Consider the following 22169-nt stretch of genomic DNA (forward strand, 5'->3'; position numbering starts at 1 on the left):
CTCAGTCTGAACGTCTTCCCCCTCATCGTTCATGGGATTGTCCGATTGACCTGTTACCTGGCAAGATTCCACCTAGGGGTCGTGTTTATCCACTTTCATTACCTGAGACCCAGGCTACTGCTGAATACATCCAAGAGAATCTCCAGCGAGGATTTATTCGACCTTCAACTTCTCCCGCTGGAGCTGGGTTCTTTTTCGTGAAGAAGAAAGATGGAACATTACGCCCCTGCATAGATTTTCGTGGACTTAATGCTATCACTATCAAAAATCGGTACCCCATTCCTCTGATTACTGAGTTGTTCGATCGGATCAAGGGAGCCCGGATTTTTACTAAGTTGGATCTTCGTGGTGCCTACAATTTGATTAGAATCAGGTCCGGTGATGAATGGAAAACAGCTTTTAACACCAGAGATGGGCATTATGAATACTTAGTAATGCCCTTCGGGTTATGTAATGCCTCTGCTGTTTTCCAGGGCTTCATTAATGAGATCTTTCGGGACTTGTTATATGTATGTGTCGTAGTATATCTGGACGACATACTCATCTTTTCCCAAGACCTGCCTTCACATCACCAACACGTGGCCGAAGTTCTTTCCAGACTCCGGAAAAATTCATTATTCTGTAAACTAGAAAAATGTTCAATTGAGTTGCCCCAGATTCCATTTTTGGGTTATATTGTTTCCGGAGTTGGTCTACAAATGGATCCAGAAAAGGTTAATGCTGTGTTACTTTGGCCTCAGCCAACCACTCTTCGGGCCATTCAGTGTTTTTTAGGTTTCGCCAACTACTATAGACGCTTCATTCAAGACTTCTCTTCAATTGCATCTCCCATTGTGGCTCTTACTCGCAAAGGGGCCAATACTAAACAATGGTCATCTGAGGCTCTCCAAGCCTTTCAATTTCTTAAAGAGTCCTTCTCCTCTGCTCCCATCCTTCGACAGCCTGATGTGATGCTTCCCTTCTTCCTAGAAGTAGACGCCTCTAATGTTGGTTTAGGAGCCATTCTCTCCCAGAAATCGGAGCAACAAAAGTTCCATCCTTGTGCCTTTTACTCTCGGGGTCTTCTGCCTGCGGAGAAGAATTACACCATCGGGGACAAGGAGTTGCTGGCTATTAAAGTAGCATTGGAGGAGTGGAGATATTTGTTAGAGGGAGCTCGTCATCCAGTGACAATTTTTACGGATCATAAAAATTTGTCATACCTACAGTCTGCTCAATGTTTAAATCCTCGTCAGGCAAGATGGTCTCTTTTCTTTTCCCGTTTTGATCTTATCATAACCTTCAAACCAGCTGCTAAGAATAAAAAAGCAGACGCTCTATCTCGAGCCTTCGTGGCGTCCTCAGACGTTGAAGAGAATCCCAACCACTTTATATTAGATCCCAAATGTGTTTCTCTGGCTGCTTCTTCCAAGAAAGTGCTACCATTTGGGAAGACCCTCGTGCCTCCTGGTCTTAGGAAAAAAAATCCTTTCATGGTTTCACTCTTCTCGTTTCTCTGGACACGCTGGTGAACGCAAGACCTTTGAAATCCTCTCTCGAAGTTATTGGTGGCCTTCTATGAGGAGAGATGTCAAAGAGTTTATCGCAGCATGCGATTTATGCTCCCAGTTCAAGACCCCCTGCAGAACTCCAGCGGGGTTGCTTCAGCCACTACCCATTCCATCTAAGCCTTGGACCCATATTAGTATGGACTTTGTCACTGAGCTTCCTCCTAGTAAGAATTGCAACACCATTTGGGTAGTTGTGGATAGATTTTCGAAGATGGCGCATTTCGTTCCCTTGTCTGGTTTACCTTCTTCTTCTACCCTGGCTGAACATTTCATTAGAGAAATTTTCCGTATCCATGGATGTCCGTCCGAAATCGTGTCAGATAGAGGAGTACAATTCGTTTCCAGATTCTGGCGGGCCCTTTGCAAGACCTTGGGCATACGATTGGCACTCTCATCTTCCTACCATCCCCAATCGAACGGACAAACTGAAAGAGTCAACCAAGATCTTGAGACTTTTTTAAGGATGTTCTCGTCAGCCAATCAAGACAACTGGGTAAAATTACTTCCTTGGGCTGAATTTGCTCATAACAACATGTACCATGAGTTATCATCTAAAACTCCATTCTTTGTGGTTTACGGTCACCATCCGTCTTTCCCGGAATTTCCTGCCCTCCCGCCCACCCAAGTTCCTGCTGTTGAGACTTTGTGTCAAACCTTTAAAAATATTTGGGCTCAGGTAAAAACCTGTTTAAAGAAGACATCTGCCAGATATAAGTCTTTTGCGGACAAAAAGAGACGGGCTATTCCACCATTGAAAGTCGGAGACCGGGTGTGGCTATCTACTAAGAGTATTCGTTTGAAGGTTCCATCCATGAAATTTGCTCCCCGTTTTATTGGTCCATATAGGATCATTCAAGTTATTAATCCAGTTTGCTTCAAACTTTTACTTCCCAAGAGTCTTCGTATTTCCAACGCCTTCCATGTTTCCTTGCTCAAACCTCTCATCATCAACCGTTTCTCGGTCCCTCCTTCAGCACCACGGCCACTTCAAGTTCATCAGGAGGAAGACTTTGAGATTACTCAGGTTTTGGATTCTAAAATTTCGCGAGGAGTTCTTCGTTTCCTCGTGCATTGGAAAGGCTTTGGTCCTGAGGAGCGTTCATGGATCAAAGCTGAAGATCTCAACGCTCCAGCTCTTTTGAAGAAGTTCTATACCAAATTCCCGGACAAACCCGGTTCCAGGTGTTCTGTGCCCACCTTTAAAAGGGGGGGGGTACTGTCACTCACCGGACTGTGAGTGCTACTTCTAAAGTAGCTAGGAACCGTGTCCGTCCATTATTATGAGGTACTGTGCATGTGCAGTCCCTGTTAACCTTCAGTTCTGTTCCTTTAACTTAATTGGCTGATCAGGCAACACTCCCTATATTAAGCACCTGTGGTCAATACCACGTTGCCTGATCTTGGAGTCTCATTCCTCATGAGTCTCTGAAGGTGTTCCAGTGCCTGCTCGTGTGTTCAGCTTAGGCTGATTCCTGTTTGCCGTTTGTGGTTTCCAGACCACTTCTACTCCTCGTGTTCCTAGTGACTTCAGCAGCTGATTCCTATCCGCTGCCTCCGTGTATCTACAGCTCCAGATTACTGCAAACTCTCCTGTGTTTCTTCGTGACTCCAGCAGCTGATTCCTATCCGCTGCCTCCGTGTATCTACAGCTCCAGATTACTGCAAACTCTCCTGTGTTTCTTCGTGACTCCAGCAGCTGATTCCTATCCGCTGCCTCCGTGTATCTACAGCTACAGATTACTGCAAACTCTCCTGTGTTTCTTCGTGACTCCAGCAGCTGATTCCTATCCGCTGCCTCCGTGTATCTACAGCTACAGATTACTACTAACTCTCCTGTGTGTCTTCGTGACTCCAGCAGCTGATTCCTATCCGCTGCCTCCGTGTATCTACAGTTACAGATTACTGCGAACTCTCCTGAGTTACATCGCTACTGTCCCGCTGATTCCTGTTCGCTACTTCAGCGTGTCTACAGAGTCTGCTCGTCTCAGCGCTCCAGTCTGCGTTCTACCTGCCGTCAGCTGACCCGCTGCCTACTGCTTCTACAGTGTGTCCATTTGTGTCAACTCGCCTGTTGCATCGAGTCTACGCTCCTCGGCTTCCAGCTTTGCTACATCGCTTCAACTCTCCCGTGGTCTCCTGCTGTTCTATTCAATATACTACTGCTTCCTGAGTATTTGTCATCTTTGCTGCACCTACCTGCCGCCTCCATTCTGCAAGGACTTCGCATCTCGTCTGTTCCCGGCCGCTCAGGTATCCCTGCAGCTATCCCTAACAGCCTGCTCATCTGAACCACGGTATGCATACTTCTCATTGACTGTGCTGGTGTATTGCATATCCATCTGGACTGAGTTGTCCTCCTCCGGAGTTTCCATCCTCTGAGACTGTTGCTATTATTGACTGTGTTTCCTTTTCTGGACTATTTGAGTGACTTTGTTTATCTGTGCAGTGCTGTTCATTCATTATTATCATTGTGTGCAGTTCAACGTGGGATCAAGTTCAGTGTACCCGTGTAGACTCTGCATAGCATTTATCTCCTCGTGTCCTTCCTCACATATATATTCAGTGGTACAACTTGCTAGAGGCAGACCACTGATTCCTGTTTCCCTGTGTCACCAGTTGCATATATCCTCTCACATAAGCAGTGGTACAACTTGCTACTCGCAGACCACTGACTTCCCCGTGACCTTCACCTGGATTCCATTCCTTCACTACAGACAGCGGTACAACTTGCTATACGCAGACCGCTGACTTCCACCTCCTTATTACTCCTGGACATTCTTCTCACTATAGCAGTGGTACAACTTGCCGTGCGCAGACCACTGACTACCCTCACGTGTTCTTGTCCATCCAGATCTTCGTGTTCAGTTACCTATTGTTTACCAGTGCTGCTAGTCATAGACTTTCTGAGCATTCTCTAACCATCTGCTGTTTCCAGTTCCATTATCACCCTGCCATCAGAGTATCATATATCAACTCTACTACTCTGATAAGACCATCAGCGGGTGATACTGGGTAAAGACTCCTAGTGCCTGTGACACCCTCCTGGTGCCTGGGAAAAAACATGGTTACTCTCAGCAGGTTCTGGTACTGTAACATGGGCGGCATTAAAATCATTACACACTTCAGGTATAATATGGCATTTCTGTTCCCTGTCACACCCTGCTGCCTGGGAAGAAACGTTGGTATTCTCAGCTGATTCTAACACAGTGACATTAGCATCATTACCTACATCAGATATAATAAGACATTCCCTTGCCATGTCACATCCTGGTTTACACATTTCAGGTGCAATTGAACAGACCTTTTCATTGTCACCTCCTGCTACCTGGGAACAAACTTTGGTACTTTCAGTTGATTCTGACACAGTAACAGGGGTGGCATTGACATCGTCATTACAGACATACTGAGACAACATTCTTCCTAAATCTGTCCCCAGTAACACATCTATAGGCATATTATCTGAGACCCCGACATCCCTTATACCTCTTCCAGCACCCCAATCAAGGTAAACTTTGGCTACAGGTACAGTTAGGTGAATTCCACCCACCCCTTTCACAGAAATACATTTTCCTGGAATGAAGTCATCTAACCCTACCAGTTCTGAATGAACTAATGTAACATCCGCACCAGTGTCTCTTAACCCCACAGTTACCTTGTCACCCACAGTGACTGTTTGTAGGTTGTCCTTCCGGCCCCCTTCTGGTCCGGCAACACACAGGACAGCTGGTGAAGATTGCAGGGAAGGTACCCCCCCAGCGGAGGGTGAACTGGTCTTCTTCTCTGGACAAGCGGTACTAATGTGCCCCACCTTGTTGCGCACAAAACACCTGCGAGTGTCTCCCACAGCAGGCTTTGCCCCAACCCTCCCAAAGATGAAGAAACAGTGGGTGATGGCGTTGAGGGGGGTGGCGTTGATCCTCCTGGCCGGCCCCCTTTCCAGGCCGACTGCCCTGGCACAAAAGTTCCTCTTTTAGCTGCAGGTGCCCAGGTGACAGTGTACTTGTCAGCCAGTCAAGCTGCTTCCGCAGATGATGTAGGGTCACGATCCACTACCCATTCCTTCACATCAGCCGGGCACAAAGTCAGAAACTGCTCCTGGATCATCAAATCTTGCAGAGCATCAAAGGTGGTGATCTGTAGCCCTCCAACCCACTGTTTGAAGGAAGCACACAGCTGGGCCACAAGTCCTGAATATGTGACAGAGGCACTGCGTTTTAAATCTCTGAATTTCTGCCTATGCGCCTCTGGGGTGATGTTAAAATGTTGCAACAGGGCACTTTTGATTGCCTCATAATTTCTGTCCAACTCAGGTGGAAGATCTGCAAAGGCTTCTAATGCTTTACCTCGCAAACCAGGGGTTAAATATTGTGCCCACTGGTCTTTGGGCAGGCCATACTGTCGGCAAGTCTTTTCAAATCCTCGCAAAAAAGCATCTACATCCCCGTCTTTTTCCAATACAGGGAAATTCTCAGGACGGGGTCTGCTAATACCAGTGTCTTTGGCTTCTGGCTGGCGTTTGAGCTTGGCAAGCTCCAGCTCATATCTCCTCTCTGCCTCTCGCTCGGCAGATTCTCTTTCTGCCTGTCGCTCTGCTTGGCGCTCTGCTGCCTCCATAGCAGCACGCCTCTCTGCTGCCTCCATAGCAGCGTGTCTCTCTTCCTCCTGACGGTCAGCAGCTTCCTTCTCCTGGAACTGCTGTATAAGTTGCATTTTAGTTGTAATGTCCGCTGGGCCCAAATATTTCAAGGCGGTTTGCATATAAACGTCCATAGCAGTGTCCACACATGAACCATTCAAATCATCCGAAATTAACCGTCCCTGGTTTTGAGGAATATCCACGGTCAGGTCCGCTTCTGAGTCCTGGCTATGCTCTTCCTCGGACACAACTGTGAGTTGATGCTGATCCCTCTGTACAAGAGCTTCAATCAATTGCTCCTTATTTTTGCCACTAGTGGGAATTCCTGCATCCTCACAATCTGAAATCAGTGCCTCCTTTGTCAAACGTTTATATGCAGCAGCCATTTCCGCAGTTTAATGCCAAATAAAAAAAGATAAGAAAAAAAAGAGAAGGGGAGGGAAAGAAACAATTGCTGTATGTCTTATAATGTTTTAAGCATTGAGTTCAGTCTCTGGTGAATTAGTCTGTATTTCCTCTCTCCGGGATCACACACCCTAATTCACTTAAGTTCTTAAAAAATTAGAAATATATCCCACAAGATTGCCACCAATTTGTCACGAACAGCACTCACCTGAGTCTGCGTGACGCATATGTGACACAGGGTCAACCACAAAGACAACCGCCTGGTCTGTCTAAAATGATTAAATACTTCCCTATCTATGCCACACACTAGCTTTGCGATACTAATTACCACCACCAAGGTTTTTTCGGATAAGAGCTGACACTCTTATTTAGGAAGCCTTCGGTTCTCCCTAGCATTAATCCAACACAATTTACTTTAATCAGAGTTCACTTAAACCACAAGGTCTGCACAGTTTCAATTAGGTAGCGTCTGGACCAAACTGTCGCGTGAATTCATAAGAACACAGAGACTAGAACTTATTAAGTGTAATTTAATATGGAAGACACATCCACAATGCTTAAGATAAAAAGATAATATAATGACATACAAATATAGTGCAATTGTTTCTTATAAAATAAAAAGGATAAAACACAGAATTGATACCTCACTTAGAATCAAGTTTGTGGTGCCGGGAGGAGCAGGAAAAAATGGAACCTCTTCAATTAAACTCCCTCAGAAGAAGAACCAGGAGTTACATTTTCAGTACAGTTTTAAAACCCAGCTACAGGGCCCACAGCCCCCCCCCCCTTCCTGTGACCTTATTCAGCTTGAATCTGTCATTTACATACAACCCAGTCTCTGCAGTCGGCATGTCTGGGGCCTCCCAAACATGTGTGAGATTTCATTGTCTTGCAAGAGATTTCCTCAAAGGCTTTCACATTTGCGTCCTGCCATAAATGCTACCCTTATCTACCAGCCCCCCTGGGTGGTTTAACATACACAAAACCCCTTGATCTAACAGCTTCTAAGAGAACCATGTCACACTCTTTCTAGGAAGTAATTCACAAACATATATTTGCAGATTTATGCCTAAAAATTAGCTTGCACATGACAAGCGCCTTTTCACCTATTATTGCTATATATATATATATATATATATATATATATATATAGATATATATATATAGTAAGACGGGGTGAGGGGGGAGGAAGGAGGAGGGAGGAGGGCGCCGATTTTTGCGGGGGGGGGGGGGCGCCGATTTTGTAAAAATGCCTAGGGCGCCATGGACCCTAGCACCGGCCCTGACAGTAAGAGCCCTCTCCCCACACTTACCTCCTTCCACTTGGCTCTGTAGATTTCAGAGGCAGTCTCTTCTGTCTGCCTCAGTGTTAGCACACAATTCTAGCAGACTGATCTGTAAATAAGCCGATGGTAGTCATCATTACGATGATGATAATGCCGACATCAATTACATCAACACTAAAATGCAGATAGGTAAAATAGTGACATATAGGAAGCAGTGACTTAAACAAAAACTTACCGATAACATTTCCGACAGCCATGGTAGAAACTCTGACACGAGAAAATGGCGGCAGTGTCATTAGCGGCACTTAAATTGGCGACAGTCACATTGCCAGCATTAAGGGCGAAATCCAAGTGGGTTCAGTGGCTATACAGTCGCATATCCCGGCGGCTGATAGGGGGACTCACTCGCTGTACATTATACAGCCAGCAGCTGTATGACCACCAGACCAGCTCGCATTGCCCCCTTAATGCCAGCAATGTGCCTGTGACCCTTTTAAGTGCCACCAATCAGACTGCTGACCTTTTCTCATTTCGTTCTACCATGGCAGTTGGGAATGCTGTCTGTAAATTTTTGTGTTAGTCGCTGTTTCCTACATGATGTCACTATTGTACCTATCGACATTTTAGTGCCGATGTAACTGATGTTGGCATTATTGTCATTGTAATTTCATACCCCAACCAAGTAAGCCACAGAAAAATAACAGCTATTGCAAAATAAATAGCCTCTTTCACTCTGACCAACCATTTCCACGCAGTTTTCTTAGCACAGAATTGCAGCCTACAGCCTATCAGCATGCAAAAAAGGAAGATGAGAACAGGGATCATGGCTATAAATAGAAGATATTGATCCAAAACTAATGAAAACCATAATTTTACTAGAAATTACGTTTTGATTCATTTTTTTTAGATCCGAAATTGGCAGGGACAGGCTCTGTCTAACGGCTGTTCGGGCCAGCCACCGCCACCCAACTCCCCCGCCCAGTGGATCGCGTGTCATGTGATGCGGCCACCTGTGCGCCCCCCTGGGCTGCAACCTGCCAGCCCACGCCTATAAATTGGCGTGCAAGACCAAGTCGTGTTCCGGTTCGACTTGGATCCCTAAAATTCGGATCTGTTGAATTTCTCAGAATCCAAAATGCTGATCTCTAATTTCAAGAAACTTGATGCTGCCCCCAGAAAATGCCACCATTTCCCGTCCACTTTAATCACTACCTATTCCCCCAAACAAATCTTGTTTTTACATATGGGTGCAAAAGTAGGTGTACTCAAATTACTAATCTGTACTCAGCGAAGTAACTCTCCTGACCTGCCCAATTCCTCGCAGCAGGCAGTGTAAACTTCTGGACTCTTTAGCTCTGAAATCCCATGAAAATGGGAGCAGCGGGGCAAAGGCAGGTACTTGACACCACACACTTGTGTCTTTTGCAACACAGTATTTGCACTGCATATTTAAAGCAATAATTATTTTTGTATATAATCTGAGTCCATATATATTCTATACCTCATTTTACTATTGCTACTTGGGAATTAATTTGGTCTTTACAGCTTGCCATATCATATTATATGATACATGTTCATTTGTCCTGTTTTCTTAGATTCCTGTTGTTATATTAAAATGTGTAAGCCAGTATTACATTGTCTGATCATATTATTATAATGTAATTTACTTTCTTTTGCAGTTTGACAATCATACTACAACAATGCTAAAACCCCTGAGGATATTGGTCTTCTTCCTTCTATTGGTAGTCCTTGGGTTCTTCTACAACCGGCAAACTTTTCCCTATATGACTTTTTTTTCTGGAAAAAGTATATTTAAAGGTTTAACCTCAAAACAGTTTTATGATGATATTACAAATGTGTTGTTTAATGAAACAACAGGAAATGTTTCTTCCGGTTATCTAACTCGATTAGACATTTTAGAAGGAGGTGAAAATATCATATTTCTGGAGACCACAGACAGAATGCAACCACCTTCACTAGTGCTATGTGCCATTGAATCAGCAGCTCGTGTGTACAAGGACAGACCTGTGGTCTTCTTCATGAAAGGACTGAATGATGTTAACTCTGAAGCCACAGCAAAGAAATATTTCCCAGCCCTGTCAACTTTTACTAATGTGTATTTCTTTCCTCTGATAATGGAAGAGATTTTAAGAGATACCCCACTTCTCCCCTGGTACAAAAAGGTAAGATAGTGTATTGTAGATTAGAGTTTACAGAGCAAATAAACAATTTGCATGCACTGTTTTCTGTTTTGCAAAGTTGCTTTAATTCTAGGTGTAGAGGTCATTTTATGACCACAGTAGGGGCGGATCTAGGCAACTGCTCTTCTCAGGGCGATTTTAGGGGGGGGGGATTTAGGCCCCGCCCCCTTTCTAATTTCTAAGGCTGCTGACGGCTGCACACTGTGCAGGTCCGTTCAGCATTGGCAGTCTGCTGTCCCGCTGCTCTGATTGTGTTTAAAACACAGCCGGGCAGCACACTATCAATGCTGAACGGACCTGCACAGTGTGCAGCCGTCAGCAGCAAGCTCCTGCTAGGGGGGGGCGATCGCCCCGATCGCCCCCCCCTGGATCCGCCACTGGACCACAGTAGGGTAACTATCAACATGTATCACTGCAAATCGCAACACTACCTAATTGAAGTACCGTTGAAATTGACTATGCTAAAATTTATGTTTGGGCTGCTTTGAAAGTACCAACAAAGACGCCCCTCCTCAATGAAGCAATTATTAACTTCACCTGGCAGCCTACCTCTGATTTATCCAGTGTTAACCCTTTGCTAAACAAGATAAAGCTATGAAAGAGTATTTAGCTGACAGAATGGTGTGAACAGAAAAAAAATATATATTGATTTTTTTTCAGTGCAGGTGTCTTAGAAATTATGAAAAGCACTATTGCCCTTTCCTTGGGTGATGCTGGTAATGGTGATATTATAATATTATAATAATATTATAATATGTAATATAATATAAGTTATATTATTATTATTATTAATTTTATTATTATTATTATTTTATATCTTTATCTATAAGTTTATATAAAAAGATAGAAACTTCCATTACATTTTGTAATAGCAGTGAAACGAAAGGCTTAGTCAGTTCCACACATGTAGCAGGCCCCAGAAGGTGCTCAGTAGAGCAGAATGAAACTACTAGAGATATATGTAACATTTATAACTTTGTCACTGCATTAACATATTGTTAAATTGTAACTTCATATTGCCTTAATTGGGGCCAATAAAAATAATATAGTTATCACATGATAAGAAGAATTTTGGCAAATAGGTCCCTAAATAAATAAATAAGTGAACAGTACCTCTCCACCATTCAAAATCCTTAACCAGCCCTAGATGGAATTTAACGGTAGAGTAAGAAGAGAAAATATTTTATTTTAAAGATGTGAAAGAGGGGATTTGATGAGTGTTTAAGTAAGTTAAACATTTGTATCTGTTTGTGTGTTGTTTTGCTATTGTTTCAGCATGCACTAGCATCGATTGACTGTAACGGCATGCTGGAGCTTCTGGTTCAACAAGAACCAGCCTGCCCATGGAGCTTTTTGCTATCTCCCCTCTCAAGTCACTCCATGCTTCCTCATCAGGCACATGTCCAAGTTCTCTTTCCCACTCTGATTCCTGATCCTTTCAGCAAGGTCTGGAAGGGTGAGCCACATCTAAGGAAAGGATTAACCTCCTGGAAGTCAGGAGAAAGTTCCACACATTCCTAATGGAGGAGTTTGGGCCTGTTTAAAGGGCGGGATACGAGTTGTCGAATCAATTAATTCTATAACAAGAGATTGATCGACGCAAAGATAGCGAATGCTGTAATTACTACATGCAACAAATGCAGACTTGATAAAAGACTGACTGGCAACAATCCAAACAAGTATGCATATTGACACTGACATTGATGTCAATTAAAAGGGGTGACAATTACATTGCTGCTATTAAGGGGACAATGCGAGGACCCGGTTGCTGTATAATGTTTTTTTTAGGAAGGAATAGACATTATCCTGTTGCCCTTTTGATTAAGCCACACTAAATTTTTAAAAAGAAAAATGTTTTCTCAAACATAAAATAAATATCATGAAGATTATTTTTAGACACAGTGGGCCTGATTCATTAAGAAAAGTTAAGCAAAACATTTAGTACATTTTCTTACTCAGGTTTTCTGGACACAACTATGTTGCAATGCAAGGGGTGCAAATGAGTTTATTATTTTGCACATAAGGAAAATACTGGCTGTTTTTTCATGTAGCACACAAATACTTGATACCTTATTTGTACACTGAAATTTAAAGTTGACCTAGGACATGCACTACCCCAAATATAAATCGGCCATTACATTTTAAATGTACCTCCCCCTCCAATGCAACATGGGTTTGCCTTACTTACTTTTGCTTAACTTTCCTTAATGAATCAGGCCCATAGTGGACATTTTACAAAAGCATTTTAATCCTAAACGATTATTGACTGCTGAGAGATTTCTGTTTCACAGAAGATACAAAGCTAAAAGTCAAAGTGTGACAAGAATTGCAATAAAAGAAGACTATAATGTACTACATATCAAATCCATTGGAATCAGAGACAGTCCTGTTTCTGTTGTAGAAAGTCCTAATACGATAACAGTCAGTGCTGGTTTAAAGAAAAAGTGTGAAGAATATGTCACAAAAGAGGCTATATTGAAAGGGTGTGCCAGTCGGGGATACACCCTTCCGACCGCAAGTGTTAACAGACCCTGGGAGAAAATACACAACACCCCAGGTGCATCAGGTAGCTGACAATAAGTCAGAATCTACTGATAGTAATGGGAAAGAAAACGGTCTAAGCTGCCTAGAGGTGCACACCATAACGGCAAAAGAGTGCACAGTTGTCTGGGTGAGCATGACAGTGTGAGGAATTAAATGGCAAATGGAATTAGCTACAGACTCTGCTCTGTCAGTGTTTAATGCAAGTGATTACAAATGCCTGTTTGCAAAGATTCCATTAAAGAAAACATTGGTAATGCTCCGCACATATACTGGCGAGCTTGTGTCCCCGCTGGGAAAAATAAAAATACTGGTGTAATAGAAAGGCAATACACATAAACTTCCATTGGGTGGACTGGCACTATTGGGCCGCAAATGGATAAGAAAGCTTCAACTTGATTGGCAGTCCATTCACATGTGTAAGTCTACCACATCTAATGTGTACAATAGTGTACAATAATGACGCAGATAATAAAGGACTTTTGAAATTGCTAGCTGCCACACAAACCGTTTTTGAAAAAGGGATTGGCACATTAATGGGCATTAAGGCTAGTGAAGATTTAGATCCAAATGTCGTTCCAAAATTTCATGAGGCCCATACATTATCATATGTTATCTGACATGGGGTGGAGGAGGAATGACGGAAACTGGAAGACTCTGGCATGCCGCTGTGGAATGGAGTGAATGGGCTACGTCTATAGTTCCCATCATAAAAATTAGGACCAAGGGAAGGGTATGCATCTGAAGAAACTTCAAAATGACAATAAATCCAGTGTTACACACATCCTACAGTATCCTTTCTCTAAAATAGAGGACATTTTTGCTGTTCTCTCAGGGGAAGACCGTTTCTCTAAATTTGGCCTAGCTCAAGCGTACTTACAAAAGGAAATGGTGGAAGTGTCCAAGAGATACCTGACGATCAATACACATAAATGTTTACTCCAATACAAAAGCTATCTGTTTATAATAACTTCTGTCCCCTTGCTATGACAGAGAGCAATGAATCAAGTCCCTGTGCTTTCTAAAGTAATGGATATGAATCTTAAAGCTTGGATTTTCAGGCAGGAGAAATCAACGTTCAGTCTGTCAAGGACCTTTAATGTGTGGTTCCAGAGTGGTAATACCACCTAAACTGTGGAACAAAGTTTTGTAACATTTGCATGAGAGTCACTTGGGCACAGTGAAAATGATGCACCTTGCTAGAAGCTTTGTGTGGTAGAAATCAATTGCCAAATTGAAACATTGGCAAAAGAATGTGCAGGATGTCAGAGCCCTGTGCCCATCATCCCCATGGCATAATGTGCATATTGACTTTACTGGTCCATTACATGTTTCTTAATGCAGTGAATGCTCATTCAAAATGGCCAGAGGTAATAAAGATGAAATCCACTACATCTGAGAGAACAATTACTGTTCTGAGAACCATCTTTGCAAGAAGTGGTCTGCCTGAACGAGTGTGCAGTGACAATGGGCCACAATTTGTATATGCAGAATTTCAAAAGTTCATGAAGGAAAAGGGCATTAAACATTCCACGCCAGCTTCACACCATCCAGCCACCAACGGTTTAGCTGAGAGATGATAATTAAAGTAGGAGAAGAGTTGTGGCTACACCAGTTTGACCAAATAGTAGAGGCTGGGCCCAAACGGACTGTAATTTGATACCTGGACATAGCCAAGCAAGTGATGTGGGAGTTTCTGAAAAGCCTCTTCAGGCCATTATGGAGACTGTTTACCCATCTGAGTTTGCTACAGAGACTGTTCATGAGTCTTTTACAGAAACTGAGGTTCTCTGAGTAGTAACATCTGATCCTGAACCTTCTGAGCATCTTAGTGGGATTCTGGTTGAGCAGCCTGTCATTCTGGGATTTAAACATCATTACCCAGAGAGAGTTTGCAAGGAACACTAAAGGCTTGATCTGTAGCATTCTGCGGTAACCTATACATTGTATGGTGATAGCATTTTCTTGTGTCTTCATTTATCTATGTTGGGAGGAGTGTGGTGTAGTTTCTGTTGTTGTGAGTGTATTCGGTAAAAAGGTTACACCGGATCTTATTTTGTGCTGTATATAGTTGGTATATGAATCTATCTTTAGTGTAATGTGTTTCCTGCAGTTCTGTAGTAAAGAAGCGTGCACAAACCACTGTCTCTTGCTCACTAAGAAAGCTTTTATTGAATTATAAGTCACAGACTTAACACATATGTGTAGTTTTCCACACAGAGACTATGTCGTGCCAGTCATCACTATCAGTGGGCACTTACACCTGGATTGCATACTTTCATATTGGAAGGCAGCCTCCTATCCTATCCCAAGTCCTCAGCTTGCAGCAGAGACCCTGATTTGAGTGGCTAACCTCCGTGGGTAAATAACTGCACCCATGTGGTATTCTATGCCTGTATGTTAAGTTAAACTGCTTGTATTTTCTCTGGGTGTATTGAAAATATATCAGTTATCAAGATTACAATCATGAAAATACTAGCACAAAGAAAGAATTGTAAACTCACAAACTACATATAATAAAAAAATAATAAATAATATCACAATTGAAATTCTTAGCTTCAATAATTTGCTAGACAAACACATAATTCCTTAGATTTAGTGCCTATAATCAACAAGCATCCCTCATGAATCATGCATCAAGGAATACTTTAATGTAGATGATCTGGCACATAACTCAACAGCAAGGTCTAAAGAAGGTCAGAACAATGCCATCTTTATATAATCTTATGGAAACGAAAGCCATTTATGTAATAATTCTAATTCTACTGGATCTCTCTGCTGTATTTGACACTACTGAACACTCCCTTCTCTTGCAAATACTACAATCCCTAGGTCTTCAAGAGACTGTGCTATTATGGGCCTCATACTACCTATCTAATCGTTCTTTCAGTGTTAATTTATCCGGATCCTCCTCTGTTCCACTTACTTTATCAGTTGGAGTACCAGAAGACTCAGAACCAGGTCCTCTGCTGTTCTCTATTTATACCACTTTTCTTGGAGAACTAATAAACTCCTTTGGATTTCAGTATCATCTCTATGCGGATGATACCAAAATGTATCTATCCTCTCCTGATCTCTCGTCATCTGTTTTGCAATGTGTTACTGACTGTTTTTCTGCCATTTGATCATAGTTGTGCTCTCGCCAACTCAAACTCTGTCTTTTCAAAAACAGAGTTAATAATATTCCCACTACCCAACAGAAGTTACCTGCCTGACATTTTTCTTTCTGTTGACACAATTAGCTTAAGTCCCACCCTGTAAGCTTGCCGTGATTCTTAATTTAGAGCTATTCTTTGTTCCCCACATCGACATTTTATCTAATCATGTTACATACATCTAAAGAACATTTCAAGATTACACAAATATTTTACAAAAACACTCATATGATCTATTTTGCATGCAGCGCTAGATTGCTTTTCCTTGCAAATCGTTCCTCCTCTGCTGAATCACTCTGTCAGTCTCTACATTGGTTGCTTGTTTTTTACTGAATCCATTATAAAATACTTCTTCTAACCTACAAGACCACCAACAAAACTGCACCAATATACACCTCATCAATTTTCTCAAAATACCTCCCAACTCGACAACTCCATTCTGCACAAGATCTGCGCCTTTCATCCACTCTCATTACATCCTCCCATTCCCGTTTACAGGACTTTTTGAGCTGCGCCCACTCTATGGAATTCCCTCCCTTGCATAATATGACTTTCCACTGGTCTGCGAACCTTCAAGCGTAAACCCACCTCTTCAGGCAAGCTTATAATATTCCTCAACAACCCTCTTAATCTCACTAGGTTACCCTGTCACCATGCTTTACACAAGTCACACAAGACAACAACCTCTCTGACCCCTAATAAACATTGCTTTATGACTGGATCATATAGCATACTCATCACTTTTTACCTTTGCAATTTGGCTGGATGGAAATGCAATATGTAGACTTAACCTCATATATCCGAATCCCATTGTCCCATAGATTGTAAGCTTACGAGCAGGGCCTTCTCACCTCTTTCTCTGCACTACCCAGTATTGTTTATTACTGTGTTTGTCTCCAATTGTAAAGCGCTACGGAATTTGCTGGCGCTCTATAAATAAGTGTTTATGATGATGATAATGATAATGGATAAAAGCCAAATTTGCAACTTAAGTGATTACATATATATCGTTTATACAAAAAAAAATAGTGCAAAATATACTTAATTCTTAAGAACACACACATATTTAATTGATGTTAGTAAATAATCAGATTTATTTTGATAGATGAGCATAATCCCTCTTTTTCCAATATTACCTAATTATGAAAACCTTATCATTTCTCCCGCCTCTTGGGAGTAGTCTGTTATATGGCTCACTCCTTTTCAGAGGAAGATTGGGTGCTGTTATTCCCCCAAAGCATTTAGATGATTCTAAAGACCAAAAAGTTTTTTTTAAAATGTTAAACATACAATCATTACTACCAGAATAAAAAAAAAAGATAAAATCATTCATCCAATATATATCCAACCTAAGAGACCACCTATCCAATATAGGTGGACTCTTACCCTGTATATCAAAGCACAGGCATGTAGGTAATGCAATTACTGCAGAAGGGAAATAGCAGGAAGCTGGCAGTATACCCTCATTGCACAGTGAGTGTTAAGAAATCAGTCCCCTCTGGTATCGGTTCCTTCACTGCTATCACCAACTAGTTTCAATTATCTCAAATCTTTCTCAAGGTGTCACCTTCCTGCTATTTCCATTCTGCAGTAATTGTATTACCTACATGCCTGTGTTTTGATATACAGGGTAAGAGTCCACCTTTACAGTGATAGGAGAAACAACATCCTTTTTTATTCTAAAAAACGATTTTATGTCTTTTAAAAAAAAACTATTTGGTCTTTGGTATAATTTAAATGCTTTGGTGGAATAACAGCACCCAATCTTCCTCTGAAAAGGAGTGAGCCATATACAGTTATAGACTACTCTCAAGAGGCAGGAAAAATGACTAGATAAGGTGTTCATAATAAGGCTATAAGACCGTTATATAAAGAAATCTTATTAAGGGCTAGATTTACTAAACTGCGGGTTTGAAAAGTGTAGATGTTGCCTATAGCAACCTATCCGAATATAGCTGTCATTTTGAAGAATGTACTAAATAAATGATAACTAGAATCTGATTGGTTGCTATAGGCAACATCTCCATTTTTTCAAACCCGCGGTTTAGTAAATATACCCCTAAATGTTGAATATTGGTAAATGACACTTCAGTTGCTCAAGTAAGATATATGTGAAGTGGTATTTTATTAGTGAAAGGTATCTACAATTTTAGAGATCTATGTAATAATGAATTGGTCGATTGTCCCAGAGAGTGTTAAGCTATGATTATTTCTTTTTGTTTTTTCCAAATTTAATATTGGAAAAAACAGGGATTGTGCTCATCTAGCAAAAGAAAAGAATCCACAGCAGCCTAAAGAACATTCCATTGTCTTTTTTTCTGTATCATTGCATATTTAATGTGCCTAAGTTTAAAACCTGTAGGTTTCTTTTTGTCACAAGCGCATTTTACACTTTAACTGTTTGATGACATTGGTTTTATTTTGGATGTAAACCTAAGGTGTAAATTGCTGCATATGGTCACGAATCGTAGTTTTAGTCCTGTTTACAACACTCGGCGCTACTGTATCACCATACATATCCGTTTTGGTCGAAGGCAGCATTCTATCATGGGACAAGTGTGACTTCTGTCTGCAGTATTGGAGCTGCCATATTGGGTGAGACATTTGCTAAACATCCTGCTGAGTCTGAGCATCTGATCTCATCCACCAATTAGCTTCCTCTGCAGACTATAAGAGTCTCCTCCTACACTCAGCAAATTGCCAGTGCAACACTTTCCTAGTTCCTGGTTCCACACTACTACAGTTGCTGTTTGTTTGCTGCTTCATTCTGTCTGCTGTATAGAGATCTCAACCATCAATCCTTCATGTGAACTCAGCTTCATCCTGTTTGCTGCTTCATTACGCCTGCTGTGTACAGATTTCCCCTCGGAGTGAAATCAGCCTCATCCTGTTGCTAATACATGGACTATAACCATTTACTCTGAGTGAGTTGAGCTTCATCCTGTTTGCTGTTGTATGGATTTCAAACAATTTACTCTTTGTTTGATTTCAGATTCATCTTTTTGCTGTTATATGGACTTTAAACCATTAACCCTTTGTGGGAATTCAGTTTCATCTTGTTGCTGTTATATAGACTTTAAACCATTGACCCTTTGTGTGAATTCAACTTCAGTCTGCTTGCTGAAATAACGACTTTAGCTGTTTATTCCTCCTGTGGATTTACCTTCATTCTGTTCCTTCTGTTACCTCCTGTGTGGCTCCTCCTCTCATCATTCTATTCCTGACTCTCCTACTGGCTATCTGGGGTAGTAGGTCGTTGTTTTTAGTCATTCACTTTCTGGAGCCATCTCTGTGTCTCAGGGTACTGACTTCCAGTTCCAGGCCAACCTCAGGTTCTGATTTCTGAGATGCTCAGGGCCCTTATTCTGTTCAGGAGGTTGCCACCCCCTGTATAGTCTCTGCCTGAGTTCTGACTCTTCCCAGTCCCAGTTGAGCACTATATTCCTTTGAGTTTCTGAGTTCTTGGCGGTATTGAGTCTCTGGTCGTGGGCTCAGATCCTCCCTGTTCCCACGTCCAGATTTCAGTCCATCAAGTCCAGATTCCAGTCATTTATTCTAGTACAGAGTCCAGTACAGTATTCCTCCTCCTAACGTCTGGTATACATGAATAGAGGTACCCCTATAAGAAAGACACTCATCCGGCCTCCCAGATTCTACTACATCCCTGAAACAGCTAGCCAGAAAGGTCCCGAAACGGATCCCAGAAACCCTATTGCCGTAACACATATGTGGGTTGCGCAAGATAATCTACAGAAAGTTTATTATCACTATTAAGTAAATAATCATTATTTGTCTTAGTTCTAAATGAGATAAATAGCTAAGTTTGTGAGAACATAGTCCACTGCATTAGTTTTATGAAAACTTGGCCATAAAAGAGAAGCAAATAATGTTAAAATAATGTATAAATAGCGCAAACTAAGAATCTGTTCATAAAGAGACACACAAAAATTAATAAAAGACTCCATCTCTTTTCTTAATAAAAGTAAAATGATTGCTACACTGGATATTGTGGTTCCAGAGCTGACTGACACTTCTTGCACACGATGACTGAACGCTAGTGGAGGCATTCCTGCAGAGTCTTTAGCCACCAGACATTGCAACTCCTTGGGGTGCCTTAGGTTGGCTGAATGAGCCTAGAACCTCAAGTGATGGTATCTCTTTTAGAGGAGACATTATGGAATCTAACAGCATTTAAAAAAACCATCTGTTGACATTTAACAGCAGATTAACCAACACATTTAAACACATACTTAACATTTCACATTTTATATAAACTATTGGCAAAAGGAGAAGTCGAGAGGGCTTAATCTTTATTTTTAATATGGCCAGCACCCTGCTCTCTCCACAGGTGCTACTCTGTATTGGACTGGCAAAATATGTGGTCAAGAAGAACAACATCTCTTTAGCTGTATTCTAAAATAGTTCTTTGTCTTACCTAACTTTAAGACTGCAGAAGATATCACATATGGAAACATCACTTTCTTAAATCCACAGCAGCTTTATCTTGTTCCATACCCAGCCTGGAGAGAGTATTACGAGGTGTGGGAAACACTGCCAACTTTCAAGCAGTTATCCTGATGCTGCATATTGAGAAGGCGGTACCTAAGGGCTGCCCTGCACTGTTGCTGCTCTAGATGTGCAGGTTATCTAGAGTGTTGGTGATGTCATCAGCTCAGGTCACTTGTGCTTGACATAGAGTTCTTTCCCTTGTGGAGAAGCAGTGGTGTGAGCTGTTATGAGGAAGATTACAGTCTTCCTCCACAAGACAGTGCTAATGGTAATGGTTGGTAGGAGGTAGGGATGGAGGAAAATAAGGGTAAGTGGCATTTGAACCAAGGGATAATGATAGCTCAGCATATGTGACAAGGTAATAGTGGTGAGATCATATATGAGAATGGGAGGGAGGCTAAGGACCATATGTGACATGGGGACTGTGTGGTAGGCATAAGTGACATGGGAGAGTGGAGGCATGTATCAATGGGAAAGTAGTAATAGACAAGGGGAATGAGAGTGGGAGGAATGCAAATGTAATATATTACTAATCTATATTTAAGTTTTGATTACAATGTTACGGTAAATCTACAGTTCCACCGGGAATTTTAGTGCATGGTGCTGATGTCCATTTTAATGTGTATTGCAGTGCTTGTTTTAGAATACATACCTACTTTTGAAATACATTTTTAAAGCATGTTAAAATAAAAGTACAAATAAATATAAACAAATGTGTTTGACATGAAAATCAAAATTACTCCCTGACGCAGTTATATGGATATTGAATGATAAAAGATATGTTTGGTATGCCTTAAGCATACCCTTTACCATAGGATGAAATGCAAGTGTGCCAGTAAAAAACGTTTGTGCATCACATTTAATTGTACAACATAGTTCCAGTGCACTGGATATAAATGGATAAAAACAAATATGGTTACAGGATCCCCTTATAACCGTTATTACATACACAATTACAAGTTTAACTTTGTTGCTTGGGACTTCAGTATGTATCTTGCTCTGGCTAAAATAAGCCCATAAATACAGTTCCTAATTCCAACAATTTGACATGTTTTTGCTAAGCTTTTGGTTTATTAATTGCATTTGACACTTATCAAATGCATGGGAATCAGTGGGAAGTATTGAGAATAATGCACAACAGAACAATGCAGGTAACAGGCAAAGAAAGCCACACAATTGTATGGTGTCATTTGGTAGATTTATTTTTATTTTCACATCTGTTTACATAACAACAGCAGAATATCCACTATATATTTAATATCTATATTTATTAAATACTGACACTTATCTGTATTTTCATTTCACTTGCAGGTCAATCCAAAAGCAGAAATCCACTGGACCCATGTCAGTGCTGATGCCTGTAGGTTGGCTCTGATGTGGAAATATGGCAGCCTTTATATGGACACTGATACTATCTCAATTCGGACTATCCCACATAAGAACTTTCTGGCTGGAGAATCTAATCAGATTTCTAGCAATGGTGTCTTTGGATTCACTTCCCATGATTATTTCAACTGGAAAAGTATGATAGATTTTGTTCAGAATTATAATGGTGAAAAATGGGGACAACAAGGACCACTTCTCTTTAGCCGTATTCTAAAACAGTACTGTGTCTTACCTAACTTTAAGAGTGTTGAAGATATCACATGTGGAAACATCACTTTCTTACATCCTGACCGGTTTTATCCTCTTCGAGATGCATCTTGGAAAAGGTATTATGAGGTTTGGGAGAAATTGCCAACTTTCAATGACTCTTATGCTTTGCACCTGTGGAATTACATGAGTCGTGGAAAATTAACTATGGTTCCTGGTAGTAACACATTGGTGGAACATCTCTACAAACAGTATTGTCCTTCTACATATGCAGAATTGATAAAGACTTAGGG

At 41.4% G+C, this 22169-nt stretch overlaps 1 protein-coding gene across 6 annotated transcripts in view; it reads left to right on the top strand.

Moving 5' to 3' along the window:
* Positions 1-22169, top strand: part of LOC142143596 (alpha-1,4-N-acetylglucosaminyltransferase-like) — a 120316-nt gene that overhangs the window by 96689 nt on the left and 1458 nt on the right. For all 6 annotated transcript variants that reach the window (XM_075201566.1, XM_075201567.1, XM_075201568.1 and 3 more), the window contains 2 exons: positions 9557-10060; positions 21595-22169. In XM_075201566.1, the coding sequence (XP_075057667.1) occupies positions 9578-10060; positions 21595-22167 (1056 nt within the window). In that variant the 5' untranslated portion in view covers positions 9557-9577 and the 3' untranslated portion in view covers positions 22168-22169. The remainder of the gene's footprint in view (positions 1-9556; positions 10061-21594) is intronic.

The sequence above is a fragment of the Mixophyes fleayi genome, chromosome 3 (genome assembly GCF_038048845.1).
Source record: "Mixophyes fleayi isolate aMixFle1 chromosome 3, aMixFle1.hap1, whole genome shotgun sequence".
Lineage (NCBI taxonomy): Eukaryota > Metazoa > Chordata > Amphibia > Anura > Limnodynastidae > Mixophyes > Mixophyes fleayi.